This window comes from Parasteatoda tepidariorum, chromosome 4 (genome assembly GCF_043381705.1).
Source record: "Parasteatoda tepidariorum isolate YZ-2023 chromosome 4, CAS_Ptep_4.0, whole genome shotgun sequence".
NCBI classification, from domain to species: domain Eukaryota; kingdom Metazoa; phylum Arthropoda; class Arachnida; order Araneae; family Theridiidae; genus Parasteatoda; species Parasteatoda tepidariorum.
Genome location: NC_092207.1, coordinates 89,236,494 through 89,251,684, shown reverse-complemented (window position 1 = coordinate 89,251,684; position 15,191 = coordinate 89,236,494). Strand labels below are relative to the sequence as shown.

Sequence of the window (15,191 nt, the reverse complement as noted above, 5' to 3'; positions counted from 1 at the left end):
ATTTCTTTGTGTTCTTTCTTAATTAACAACTTGTTTTATGATTCTTACCAGTACTACAAAATTGCGATATGGATATAAATAATATATGACTTAATGAGATATTGCATAAACAATATGAATGGGAACAGAATTTGATATTTTACTTTTATTGTCTTTTTCTCTTAACAACTTAGCAGCTTCCTCAAGAGTAGGCAAATGTAAATCATCTAACTCTTCATTTTCAAATTCTTCATTCATTTTCTCTAAACCATAAAGCAACAATTAGTTTCAGACTTAGGCAAGTTGGAAAGAAAAGAAACATGAACAATAAATATACCTTTTGCATAGTTCACAGAAGTACAGTTTCTTGCCCAATGTCCGAATTCCCCACATTTAAAACAACCAGTTATATTACTTTTGTCAGCACCAGAGGAGGCTTTTTTCATTTGTTTCCACTTGTTCCATTTCAACTTTCTAACATTTGTAGAACGAAATCCTCTTGAAAATTTTTTCTTTTTGATGTCTAATCTTATGAAGTTTTCATTTAAAGATCCACTAGCAATTTTTCTAGGTTGAAAAAAAAAATTGAGGATGAATGAGTAAGTAAAATGGATCAATTTTAAATTATAAGAAAAAAATTTCTTTTAATTTTCATACTTTATTGTATCTAAGAAAATTAAGACAGTTAACATCTTTTTAGTTTGATAAAAAAAAGAAGAGAATCTTAGCTAAATATTTAGTTTAAGTTGAACATTACAAAAATTATTATTTGCAAAAAAATTTTTTTCAGAATAAAATTCAGTGAAAAAAAAAATAATTCAGCAACAGGATTAATAGTCATTAAAAAGGATGCAAATTTAAAATTGTTTTGTCTCTTAAATGTAAACATTTTGCAAAATGCGCACAAAGAAATACCAATAATTGATTGATTTATAACTTACAGATAGTTTTCTTTGATTGATTTTGACAGAATTTCATTAAACTATAAATTTATTAGTTCAAATTTTGTTAGAAATAGGGAAGTAAAGTTTTTATTTCTTATACTAGCAAAGAAATAATTGACAAATTAGTACCAAACCTATTTGCAAAGATAAATTACAGATTCTGATTTGAACTCATTAATTGAAATGTATATTTATTAAATATTCACTAGCACTCTAAAAGAAAAACTGTAGAAAAAGACATGAGCCTGATTGATTTATATCATAAATATATCTATTAAATAACCAGCATATTAAAGAATAAATTTCAATTGTTTTAATGTAAAAAATAAATGTAGGTACCTATTGAAGAAATTAGTGATTTTTCCAGCATTTATAAATATCTAATAAGAAACAAAAAAATGATAGGGTGTACTTTTTGCTGCATATGGATGAAGCTAAAATACATGAGTAAACCATGGCACAAAAACAGGCATACTAGAGTTTTGGTTCTATAAACAAGAAATTTCTTCAGAGTTCAAAACGCAGAATGACAGAAGAAAACAAGAGACAAACAAGTTGCATTAAGCAAAAAAGAGGTTTCACTAACAAGGAATGAGGAACAATTTGAGCTAAAAAATTAAACTAAAAAAAAAGAGATAAGAAAAAGGTATATGTGGGAGTAGGACGAGAACCCCAAGTTAGAAACTAATTTAGAAACTAAATTAAAATTGATTTCCAAATATTAGGAAAGAATGAGATACTAAAAGATCATTAATTAAATAATTTGTATTTTCCACAATATGAAAAGATTCCCAGAAATAACGGTTCAGACCAATTATTTTCTTAAAAAAAATTAGGATTTCAAGGTATTTAAAACTCAGTTTAAATTCATTTTCCCTGACTTTTCAGGTACTTTAATTAAATTCCCTCACATTTCTCTGATTTTTCAAGTTTGATAAAATTCCCTGTTTTGGGGCCCACCAAAAAAAAAAAAGAAAGAACAATAGAAATTATTTTACCTTTTAAGGTGAGAAGCTTTTTTTGAAGAGTCTAACACTTCAATTGAACTTCCAGAAGACTTATTTAACTTACGTCTTTTTGATGGTGGTTTTTTCTCTGAGGCAGAATCATCTTTAGAAGAGATTTCATTATCTGATTCCTTCTCATTTTGAGATGAAAAGTTGAATTTTTCAGAGCAAACTTCATTTGATGAATTATGCTTTGCAACAAAACTATTGGTAACAGGCGAATGTTTTAGAGCTTTCAATTCATTCAAACTATTTGTCTTGGCAATGTCAGCTGAATCTTGTTTGCTCTCTTTTATTTGACAACTATTATGTTTGCTTTCATTCAACTCATAATAATTTTGTTTAGTTTCATTCATTTCATGAAAACATTGTTTATTTTCTGTTAACTCACATTTTTTCTGCACATCATCATTTAGCTCATTCTTTTCAGGTTTTTTGTTTGATGGAGTTTGTTTATTATGAACTTCTTTAGATGTTTTAATTACATCAGCAGTACTTGATAAAGAAAAATCACACCTTTCCAGCCAATCTGCATTTACATTTTGATCAAATTGTAATGGTTTTAATTGTGGAATAAAACCTACAGTTGAAGGAATTAAATTGACAGATTGAACAGTTTTGAATCGTTTTATCATGCCAGTATTATCATTGAAAGGGGAATCACATTCACTTATATCAACAACAGGACAATTGTGATTAGCCTTTGGCAGAGATATTGGAATGTCATCTTTAACTTCAAATGATACTGATGTGGCAGAATTTGTTACTTCAGAATTGCTTGTTTCAGAAGCCAGAGGAAGAATTCTCTGTAAAAAAATATCACTTTTTAGTTTTTTCCTTAAATAATATAATACAAACATTAACAAGATGATTGGTTTTTATGAGTCAACTTAGTTTAGTCTTTGAAGTTTTATGTATCATAGTTAGCTGTTCAGTGTATTTTGTACAGTAGGGAACCGATTATCCGGAACGGTCCGGACCATCGCTATTCCGGATAACTGATTTTTCCGGTTTTCTGAATCGCTACAAAAAGCCGTTTTTTTATTGTTAAACTCAACTAAAAAAAAAAAAAATTGGAAATAATCTTAAAAATATGAAAAAACGATGAAGTAATTGACTAATGATTATTTCCAAAATGATGGTAAGGTAAACATCGTTAAAAAAAGAAAGAAAAATCGTAAAATCTTATGAGGAAAAAAAAATTTTTTTTTTAAAAAGTGGCGAGAAAATTTATCGAATTTCGTTCCGGTTTTTTGGTTTTCCGGTTTTCTGATTTCCGGATAACGGGTTCTGTACTGTACTAGAGAATGTTGAGATTTAAAAAAGACTGAGGAAAATAACCTACAAATATTTGAAAGAAAAATACTCAGCACCATCTTCGGAGGTGTTAAAGAAAGCAGTGCTTGACAGATTCAGTACAATTATGAATTTAACAGAAAATTTAAATAACCAAACATAATTTCAGTTATTAAATCCTACAGAATAAGATAGCTGGGTTACATCTGTAGAAGTGATGATGGTGACTCAGTTAAGAAGCTGACTTTTGAAAAGCTTGCAGGCAACTGAAAAAGGAGAAGACCAAACACCAGGTGGATTGATTCCGTGGAAAAAGATCTTAAAACCATGGGAATCAATAAATAGGAGAAACCTAGAAGACACTAACTAGTCATCTCCATCGAGCCAGATGGAGACGACTAGCTGGGGCGGCTAAATAGGCTGTCATGCTGATGGAAGAAGTTAGTTTTATATTGGCAGAACTTATATAACTGTAAATATTTAGAATTTTTGTTATAATTTAACATTTTTACTATCAGTAAGTTCTGGAGAGGGAGGAACAGTCTGTAATGACTTTAGTTCTGAGAAATGAAGTGATAGGATGTTTCATTAATCTAGGCAATAGAGCTCAAAAATGGACATTACCTGGAACAAATGGCAGAAGTTTTTATTTTTTTGACATTTATGTTTTTTGAGGTGCTGAACACAAATCCACACATTTTGAAATAAATTTTTTCCTGGTAAAATCCAGTTCTTGTCGTATAACTTTTTTATGGATTAGGATAGAAAATTTCTGATAGTATATTTGAAAACTAGAGAAAATTTTCTACAAATTTTACATTTACAATGTGTCTATAGAGTAATAAATCAAAGAATTAGTATTGGAACAATGAAAAAAGCACAGGAATGATGTTTCCCCCAAGGACTTCAATGGAGATTTATAGAGGAGAATAATTAATAAAGGCTTGAAATGTATAAAAAATTCTTTTGTGGGATATCTATATTAAAAGAAAATATAGGAATAAAACTCAATTAATTAATTACTCAAATTAAACTTCTAGCAACACTTATGTGAGGTTCCCTATCCCCCTCACCAATTTATTTCTAGCCCTCGAGAAAAGAGTTCACCCCTTAAGTCCCACATTCCTTATAACCATAATTTTTCTAAAAATCATGATGTTATGTTTAAATGTTATTGATCTCTCCTACATGATCTTGAAAATAAAGTTTGGAATATGAGTTTTTCCCATATTTCATTTTTGTTCTGAATTAAAAAAAAATCAGTTCCCCCAAGTGCCTCATCCAATAAAATCACAATTTTTAAGGACACTACTCCTTAAACATTAGGGTTTTTTCTTCTAAAAAACACCTGCGCAATTAAAATTTAGAATATTTACTATGACATTTGGAAGCTCATGAAAATTTTATGTGAAGCAAAGTTAATAATTTAACAGAGTAAGAAAATTAGAAACAAGTTAAGAACTACTTATTGAAAACAATGATAAGAGTTATATTTCAAATTTTGATTTTAGGAGATGGGTTCTTCAGGGGGAGTGCTTTTATGCTGTTTGGAACAAAAATAAAATTGGGGAAAAACATACATTCTAAACTTTATTTGCATGAAAATTAAAAAAGGGAGACTAACTATCGTTGTTCTCAGAATTTTTTTAAACAAAATCATGATTACATGGGAAGTGGGGAGGGGTTAAAGGGTAAACACTCTTCTCAGGGGATAGAAATAAATGGATGAGGGGATGGGAAAACTAGCATGAACGTTGTTAGAAGTCTAAATTAAGCAAAAATTTAAAGATAAGCAAAAAATCAAAAATGAAAAAGACCCTAAAAATGTGATTTTGGAGAAGATTTATGAAAAATCAGGTTTATTGAGAAGGAGTTCTCCCCTCAGAGGTTGAAAATAATTTTTTATAACATATTTCTAGATATCGCAGGAAAATTTGTTATGCATTCCAAACCTTTATTAATTCTTCTTCGTGATTTTCCGTTTAACTAGTGAGAGAGATATTATTCCAATGATATAGTGTCTATTCCTATATTCACAATTTTTAAATTTATAACCATATGTACACTATAATATATGCATGTAGGAATTTTCTCTAGTCTTCAGATATGCTATTAAAAATTTTCTATCTTAAGGGAAAAAAATAGTTGCATGCAAAAAACTGGATATTTTTTCAGGGAAAATACATACTTCCCAAAAAAATATTGTTTGTAAAATGCGGATTCATCTTCAGCACACCCCCCAAAAAAATTATTCAAAAAATAAAAACTCCTACCAATTTTTACAGAAAAAAATCCTCTTTTGAGTGACATAGGCTGAGCTGATTGCTTAGTGACATAGAATGTAATTTGATCTGGTTTGATTCCTTTGAAATTTACTAATTTTAATTGATAAGTAAGAATATAATTTCTGATTTAAAAGATTATGAACAGGGGTGTTGTAGGGTTGGAACGAATTGGTACGACATTCTGGTACTTTTCTACTAGTCGCTGTTCTACAAGCCAGTATGCTGTTCCAGGACTTTAATTCAAGTATTTTGTTTAAATGATTGGTTGAAAATAAAATTGGTTTTTATTGGTTGGCTTTTATATTGCTTTAATTGTATGCGTAAAAAACACCATAAGGAACTAAAAACCTTGTTTATACTGAAGTTTGTGGCTTCATCAGATAAATATCAACTAAGTATTAAAGATTCTGATAAAATTCTTTATGGTAGTAAAAGTATTGGTTCATTAAAGTTAAGGGTTTGTTGTAAACAAATCTACAGATAAAATCAGGCGAATTCTAAGAATGGAATTTGTTGAACTCATAAAAGCCCCATTCCTAAATTACAGTTCTTAAATCTTTAAATAGATATACAGAAAAAAAAGACTGCCAATTATTGTTTAATTTTGTGTTAGTTGATAACTCATAGGTATTTCAAATTTCTTGTGGGAAAAATCAAGTAAATACTGTAATACTGTTTGGGCAATTTGAGAACAAATAACTAAGAAATGTATACTTACTTTTACATTCAAAGAACTTGAATTAAACTTCAGTTTGTCACTTATATTTTTTACATATTGTTCATTATATTTCAACTTAGAAGATTTCAAATTTGATTTGTTTAAACTCACACTCCAAACATCTTCCTATGAAAAAAAAAAAAACTCTTATAAATATTAATGATAATAAAGTAATGAAACTAAAAAAATATGGAATAAAAAACAGAAACATACCTTAATAAAACTGTTCTCATTAGTTTCTTTCTTTTGTAATTTCCAATAACTTTTATATGATTCTGTAAGTAAAGGATTAAACCTGTAATGATTAGTCAGAAATTGTAAAAATATAATTAAATTCAACCACACTCAAGTAGTTATCATAAAGCTAGTTTCTAATTTACATAATACCAAAGCAAGCTATAATATAGGATTTTTTTCCTTACATTTTTATTTTGGTAAGGACATTTTTTTATAACTTTAAACATATTTGCATTTAAAAAAATCCTTTCAATTCCTCATTCATAATTCTTTTCCAAAATTAAAATAAAAACATCCAAACAATTATAAAATATAAGTGCAAATGCAAACAGATAATTTTTTATGACAAAATAATGTTCAAAATAAACTACCATTTATTTAAAAATTACCGATGACGTGAGTAAATTAAACAGAATAATAAAATAAATTTTCAATAGAGAAAGTTTAAAGTATACTACAATTTCTTTTCCTGAAGAAGGCAAAGTTTTGAAAAACTTCAAAGGTTGTTAGATTAAAAAATATTACATTCATTTTGTCTTTTAATTAAGAAAAATTGATATATTGTTCTTATTACACTTAGGTATGTTTAAGTTAACAATTGATATAGAAACTGAAGTTATTTGAATCTTGAATACCATATTTTATTTTCCGGAGTCCTCTTTCAATAGGGTTATGTGGCTTAACTTTAAACTCCGATAATCAACTTCATAGTTTAGACACAACTGAGCACAGTTCACAAAATATCTTTTGATATCTAAAATGCTGTATATTTCCAAATATAAGCCAAGAATTTTGGAAATCTTTTGAAAGCTAAAGTTGGAAGGGGGAGGTCGGCTCATAAGGGAGATTTCCGTATCGTGATCTGTAGCAGAATAACCACCAAGTCTTGGAAACTTCCGGGCAGTGGCCCGTGAGAAACTAAAAAAAACATCACAGAAAGGGACCAACTCGAAAGGTATAACCCTTAGCCACACCCGGGCAAACTTCTACATGTTTTTTTTAAAAAATTTGCAAGTTTAAAATCTATTTGGCATCTTGGCGATTGTAGTTGATGAGACAGATCACGATACGTAAATATCCAGGGCTTATAATCACCTCCATTAACTTTGAAAAGTTCTTAAGAGGACATCGTCAATAGAAATACATCTCTTTTTGTCGGACATTAGCGATGATCACTAAATATTGTGAAAGGCACATGCTAAACATAAAATAATAGTTGAGAACAGAATGCTTAAACATAAAATTAATAAAGAGACACATAAAAAAGACAATTTGAAAGGAACACTAATATTTTTTTAATCTTCTAATTACGAAGTTAGAAGGTCCTTTTGCCCTATATACAACCGGCAATAAAAGAGAGAGGGTACATTTTTATTCCCAAGCATAGTATGCATTTTCTATCACGTTGGCTTATACACGAGTTTTGAATTTTTATTTTATCAGGCACAAAATACTACACAAACTGTGAAGAAAAAAAGTACATGTTTCAAAAAATATTCTTATATACCTTTAATATTCGATGGTGCATTAGTAATGTCCTCCTAAAAAAAGAAACATGTATTAAGTAAAAACATCACATAAAGCTAGTCTTGTGATGAAATAAAAATGTAATAAAATAACAACTTACTTTACTTGGTTTTTTAAGATTTATTTTAAGAAATTCAGACTCCCAGCTTTTTATTTTCAATTTTAAGTCTCTTAATGTATTTTTATAGGTTGTAGACATATTATTTCCATTTACTAATAATACCAAATACTTTAATGTATGCAATGTTTCACGTTACAAGTGGTTTGACATTTTTTATGAATTCTTATTTATTCCAAACCATTAGTAGATAAAGTCAAATTAAATCATGAAATATAATGGATACACGTATAATAGATTAAAGATAAGTTACAAAAATTTTCTCTTCATTTGTATAAAAAATAATTACTGTTTCTCTCAATTAAAAGCACAATGTTTGTTTTCAAATTTTTGTTTACGCGCCTAGAAAAGAAAAAAGGAAAGGAAAGTAGTTTTTTCGCTTGTACTCTCTAAATCGAGGAATTAGTGACTGGAATTTCGGTTTATTATTAACTGTTGTTTTCACTGTTTATATTCTGATGTTACGTCATGATCAAATCGTGGCCGATTTGTTATTGTAGGAGTAATGTGTAGATGTCAAGCAAAGTTTACTTGATAAACCTATTGATGAGCCAACGTACTTGTAAAATTAAATTTTTTATTTTAATTTTCTAAATTTATAGAAATATATATCTATTTTTTTTGTTGAATTGTATAGAGACCACATTCTTAATATTATGGAGGACAAGTTTTGCTTTGCCATTGATCGAGGCGGTACCTTTACTGATGTTTTCGCTGTTTGTCCTGGTCGTAAAGTTAAAGTTTTGAAGCTTTTGTCAGATGATCCTTCAAATTATAAAGATGCTCCGAGAGAAGGAATTCGACGTATCCTCTCTGAAGTAATAACTACTTTTTCCTTTATTGAAAAGTATAATGTGTTACTCTTGATTAATTTGTTATTCATATATTTTCGAATATTTTTTCTTTATTAATTTCTTATTTTGTACATTTCAAATATACTGTATTTCTTTGCGTTCGTCGAAATATATTTTAATTTGTTTAAATACATATTTGCATTAGCATATATTTTTTTCTATTTTGTTAATGCATTGATGATAAATTATGAATGTTTCCCTAACCTTTTCATTGAATTGGTTTTGCCCTAACCTTTTCATTGAACAGTTTTTCGTTTTCATTTACGCAACGTGATGCCTGATCTTTGGGTGGACGTACTGGTATTTTAAATTTCAATTCTAAATAATTTTTAGAGAAAAGTAAAAAGGGAGGAGTTTCTTATCAGTAGGTAGCTATGTCTTAAAATGATGCCAGATTTTAGCGACAACTGATCACTAAAAACAGACTACCAAACATTGAGGATTTAAATAGGATCTATTGGTCATGTCAGACATAAAGTAAATTATGCCATCACACCATATTCATTATTTTCAACAACATAATTCCTTTTTATGAGTTTCTTTTATCCACTTTCATCTAGGCTTGCATATTAACAACTTTTTTCAAGATTTCTTTTTCAGTGCATTCTAGTCTAAATAAATGATACTCTTATTGTGTGTAAGCTAGTTTAATTATTTTTCATGTTTCAGTTTCTAAGCATATTTCTTTGATAGTTCATGTGATAAAGTCAGGGTTGCCACAGGCTACTAAAATGCAACTATTTGCTACTATTTTCGGCCTTAAGCGACTATGGCGACTTTTTTTTGCCTGAAAAGGCTAAAAAAGCAACTATTTTCAGGAAAAGGCGACTATTAGGAGACTTTTTGTTACTCTTGGCGAAGTTTTTCTGCAAAAATGAACGTTACTTTTCAGAACGTTAATAAAAGAAAGTAAACTTTAAAGGCAAAAAAAGCAAATATTTTCAGGAATAATCGACTATTAGGAGATTTTTTTTACTCTTTGCGAAGTTTTTTCGCAAAAATGAACGATACTTTTCAGAACGTTAATACTTTTATACAATCATTTATGTCCAAAGAGCCAAAAATTTAAATTTCCATTGGATTTAATAAAGTGCTTGTTATATGTTCTCTTTGAGGGGCAGTTTTGTTATTTTTGATTGTTTTTTCCTTCTATTAACATTTATATTTTATTGTAATTCGACTTTTATTTAGGTACCTATTTTCTAATATATATACCTTTTATATTTGTACAAAACTTTTTTTTAATTGGAGCTTAGTTTAGACTGGGCGATAAATTGATGTATCGCGAAATATCGATTTAATGCATATATCGGTAGGCCGATGTAGTGACTTTCGTTTCAGGTGATGCATCAGAAATCTGATTTAAACCGCCGGAATAAGATTACAATCGCAGTTTAACGATTTAATATGCAAGGATCCTTGACTAGGCTAACGCTGTTACCGCACTAACAAAGACGATTTTGATTTCGTCTAGCTGCAGAGATGTAGATAGCGTTTTGCTATTAAGATGTTAGTTTTGTGATGTTGAATGACGAAGAGCGAATTGAATCAGAACTCCCGGTTTCGTGCGAGGATCAGCATTGTAATATAGAACGCAATGCATAGTTTCTTTATGTCCATTTTTGTCTTTGGGATTTTGCGTTTTTTGAAGATTATTTTCAATGGGACTTAAGTCATTTTGCGATCGTTGTGCATTTTATTTCGTCAGAAATAATTGTCTGGTTTCTTGTAAATTATTTTCAGTGGGACTTTTGCAGCGATCGTTTCGTTCTGCATTATTTCATAACGATTCTTGTCAATTATTTTTAGTAGACCTACTGTTACTTTGCGATTGCTGCACAATCGCTGTTATCTTAAATTTTCGTTCTGAACTCAATAGATCAAATCATTGATTTTTTTCAATTATTGTTTATTTTAAGCGATACCATTTAATAGGGGTATTTTGTATTCATAAAAAGTTAGTTTTTTTTAATTTATTAAATGCAGGTAAGTATAATAATTTGATTGTTTTTCAACCCATAAATGCTCAGTCGTTTTTAATTATAAAAAAATTAAAACAAAGCTTACCTTTATTTAATTTGCTTTTTGAGAAAATGAAAACAAAGTTTTTTAAAAAAATTTGGCTATTAGTTAAAACAATTTTTTTTAAAAATTAAATAGAAAGTTTAGTAATGTTTTGAGGTTTTTAATAATTTAACATTAGTACTTAAAGTATTTTTTTTAAAATTTCAATTAAAATTCTTTCAATACTTGTTTGTTTTATAATTTGTTAGATATTCAGTATCATTTTTAAACAAATAAATCTTTAGTCGATTTTATTTTCAAAAATGAAAATAATAATAAATAAGTAAAAATATTTTTACATTTATTAAGTACAGAATTTGACCATTAGTTAATACTACTTTTTATTATTTTAAATAAGTAAATAAAAAAGGGTCTAATGATGTTTCAAAAGCATGTTTTTTTTTCAACAAATAATAAATAAATAAAAAAAATAAATTCTAAGGTGAACATTTCTTTGGTTTGTTTTCCACTTTCGTTTTTATTTCTTTTAATTTTTAATGCATGTATGTAAAATAATTTGTTACAGTATTATTATTTTTAAACCAATAAATCTTAAATCATTTTTAATTTAAGAAAAATGAAATAAAGCTTGGGTTTGCTTTTACTTTGACTTCTTTATTAATTTAATTGAAAAAATTAAGCAATGATATTGATGTCATAGTAGAATATGTTTAGAATTAATATTTTCTTTTGTACTAGATTTATTCCTTTTTATTTATTTTTGATTGATTTAAAGATTTCCCATACATAATTTTTGAACATATACTAAATTGCGATTTATCACTATATCCTGATGTCTAACTGACAATGTATCATGATTTAAAATTTCTGACTTCACCCAGTCCTAATAATAGTATTTGGTAATTAAGCTATAATTTTAGTTATTTGGCTACTATTTTTGATAAATTTTTGTTCCTGTTCAGGCAACTATTTTTATAGTTTTAGGCAACTATTTTCAGGCTTGAGGCTACTAAAGGCAACTATTTTTGTTCATTTTTTACTGTGGCAACCCTGTATTTTCCATTGATTTAGGTAACTGGAAAAAAATATGAAATGGATGAACCTTTACAAACAGATGAAATAGATTGGATTCGAATGGGAACAACTGTTGCCACTAATGCTCTCTTAGAAAGAAAAGGTGAAAGAATTGCTTTAGTGATTACATCTGGGTTTAAAGATGTTCTTCATATTGGGAATCAGTCTCGGCCTAAAATTTTTAGTTTGGTATGTTTTATTTATTCATTTTTCGTTTTACTTAATAGGAATTTTTTATTTCTAATTTATGGAATGCTCTTATTCTAAACTTCTTTTTACCGGTTGTATTTTACTTGGTATTTGCCATTGTTTAAAATAATTTTTAACTTTGAAAATTGTTGGAGATAGTAGGTACTGGATGTTATGAAATAACTTGGACAAAGTATGACAATATTTTTATCTCAATAGATTGGATGTTAATAATAAATCATATTGAAGAATGAATCATAAGCTTGTTTGTGAAAGATTTTATACTTCCATGGTCATAACATTTTTTAAAAAAAAATTCACCTTCCTTTAGAATTCTGTTCTAGGATGCAGAATTGAAGATATTTAAGTATAGTACCTTTCTGAACTTTCTTTTAACACAAGAAGGGTAACTTCGTTTTTTCATTCAATATTTTTTTCTTCTCCATTAATTCAATTTTGAAACATGAGTTAGTGCTTAACTTCTTAAGATTTTAACAGATTTCTTTGTGTGAGGAATAGGGCAAAATATCTATTAGTTAGTTGCACCTCATAGCAGAGCATTTTATAATACCTTTACAGCTCTGTATTTATGCCAAAGGTGGTTTACAGGTGTAGTAATGTTTTTATGTATATTTGAAAGTGTGATTGTGATATTTTAATAAATATTAAAACTTTGTTTTGTATGCGTCCAAGTTATTTTTTTATATCACTGTTTTTTTTTTACCTTACATAAACTTGATGAAGGGAGCTTACAGCTTCAATAAAAGTACAAAAAATATTGTAGAACTGTAAGTCAGGTGAATTGTCTATCAATTTTATGACTTTTATATTGTATTTTTACTCTAAATCAGAGACTTTGTCCCGGATTCTCTGAAGTTTCTCTGCAATTTTGCCTGTTACTATGAACTATAGGAATTAACCCATTCTACGGAAAAATATGATTTTTATTGTTTTTTGGTAAATGGTTATCGTTTATTGGCCATTTCCCAAAGGTTATTAAATTCTGATATACTTAATACGATATTCGATTTATCTATGAAAGTTCTAACTTTTTGACACAAAAATTTTATCTTAGATCTATGTCGTTTTTCTATGATTTTTCAACCATCTCCCAGTGATTTTTGTAATTTGAATATTTTAAATATGATAATAATTTGATATGTGAATTTTGAGTTTCAGCCTTCACTTTCTCGTGTGCCCAATAACAACAATTCAATTGTAAATCTGATAATTCCACTTTTCTAATCGTCTTTAGTTTGTGGTGGCCATGTGGTTTTTAATCCCAAACTTTTTTTGTAATGTTATTTCAACATACGAATTTCATATTTAAGTAATCACTTTAGACATGATGCCTCCATTGTAAATCAACATCGTTTCCGGAATTTTGTGGACAGCTGTTAATCATTTTTTTGTCCATTTCCAAATCGTCTTTCCAATTTTGATATCTTTTTATGGTGTGCTAATTTTGAACTTGAGTTGTATTATGCCATCATGAATCCACATCGTTTTTTGATCTTTTTTTGATAGTTATATATTATTTTTCAGCTGTTAATGATTATAATTTTTTGTGTTTTTGGTTATTTGCATCTATTTCTTTTTAAATCTTGATAATTTAAATAAAACATTATTGCAAAATGCTAAATTTTCAAAATACTAAAAATTCACTATTTTTTACTTTTTTTCACTATTTATTTCATAATGTCTTAAACTTTCTAAAACACATTTTGTACAATTATTGAAAGGGCTTAGAAGCTACTGAAAATTTTCATGATTACTTCAGAAAACTCTGATCATGAGTTGGAGTATCTGCAAAATTATATTGACCTTACTCTGTTTTAGATTTTATTTTAACTATATTTTTAAGTTCTAGTGTTTCTATGAAATATTACTTCAAGTTTTAATTGTGTAAAATAAAATTTTGCCACAATTATGCTATAAAAATGTAGTAATGTTTTTTATTATCTTAGAAAAAAAATTGAGTCAAGGGATTTGTCTATCAATTTTATGACTCTTAAGTTATATTTTAATAAATTATATTGATCTTATTTAAATATAGATTTTATTTTAACTGTATTATTGTTTTGATTGTTTGTTGAAAACATCAAAAATAAAATTGTCAGTCTCATTTTCAGTAACCAGATTACTTTCCTAAACAAGAAATCCGTTTTTTTTTCCAATGTTATTCTAAAGCGACAAAGTTTATAGCTCGTTATCTATTTATATTTTTGCACACATTTGTTCAACTGTGAAAGGTTTAAATAAATATTTTGAATACAATTACTTTTGTTTTAATCAGTTACTTTGAAATAGTAACACATTTCAGAGGAAGATACCTACGGGTTTAAATAAAACTTTGAAATTTTTTTAATAGCAAGATATTCTAATATTTTAAATTTTTGCTTTTTTTAAATTTTGAAAGCTTACTACAACATGTTAATATTCTGTTTTAAAACACAATCTTCTTTTAGGAGTTACTATGAAGTAACAAGAAATTTATTTTAAAAATCTGTTTAATTACACTTTCCTGAACATGATAGTTCTAAGCAGGTTTAAATAAATCTTAAAATTATTTTATTGATAAAATATACACTAATGTTTTAAATCTTTTCGATTACAACAATGTGTTAGGATATTGTTTCTTTCCTTTTTTTAAAGTTTATTTGCTTTTAGGAAATAAAATGTCCTGAAGATTTGTATGAAGAAATTATTGAAGTTGATGAAAGAATTGTTTTAGAAAAAAGCAAGTGTGAAATTAAAAAAATTTGCCCTACTTTAATTAGTACTACAGGGGAGAACGTAAGTTTTATTATATATTTTTTTAAGTATTTAACATTATTACATTGATGTTTCATTCATTATAAAACTATTTTTCTTAATTTTACTCATTATCTTAAGTTATTGTAATTGTAAGAAATAAAATGAAAGTTTTATTAACTAT

At 27.6% G+C, this 15,191-nt stretch overlaps 2 protein-coding genes across 4 annotated transcripts in view; one reads left to right on the top strand and one right to left on the bottom strand.

Annotated features, from left to right (window-relative positions):
- Positions 1-8,541, bottom strand: part of LOC107456458 (RecQ4 helicase) — a 33,187-nt gene extending 24,646 nt beyond the window's left edge. The window contains exons 1-7 of one of the 2 annotated variants that reach the window (XM_043042837.2): positions 8,094-8,541; positions 7,974-8,007; positions 6,443-6,504; positions 6,230-6,355; positions 1,922-2,736; positions 317-546; positions 144-242 (exon numbers count right to left, since the gene is read on the bottom strand). In XM_043042837.2, the coding sequence (XP_042898771.1) occupies positions 144-242; positions 317-546; positions 1,922-2,736; positions 6,230-6,355; positions 6,443-6,504; positions 7,974-8,007; positions 8,094-8,192 (1,465 nt within the window). In that variant the 5' untranslated portion in view covers positions 8,193-8,541. The remainder of the gene's footprint in view (positions 1-143; positions 243-316; positions 547-1,921; positions 2,737-6,229; positions 6,356-6,442; positions 6,505-7,973; positions 8,008-8,093) is intronic. The other variant, XM_071180166.1, reaches the window with a different exon arrangement.
- A 4-nt stretch (positions 8,542-8,545) lies between these two features.
- LOC107456462 (5-oxoprolinase) overlaps positions 8,546-15,191 on the top strand; it is a 56,073-nt gene continuing 49,427 nt past the window's right edge. The window contains exons 1-4 of one of the 2 annotated variants that reach the window (XM_043042841.2): positions 8,546-8,667; positions 8,749-8,929; positions 12,062-12,253; positions 14,924-15,049. In XM_043042841.2, the coding sequence (XP_042898775.1) occupies positions 8,768-8,929; positions 12,062-12,253; positions 14,924-15,049 (480 nt within the window). In that variant the 5' untranslated portion in view covers positions 8,546-8,667; positions 8,749-8,767. Of the gene's footprint in view, positions 8,930-12,061; positions 12,254-14,923; positions 15,050-15,191 lie in introns of both variants that reach the window. The other variant, XM_043042839.2, reaches the window with a different exon arrangement.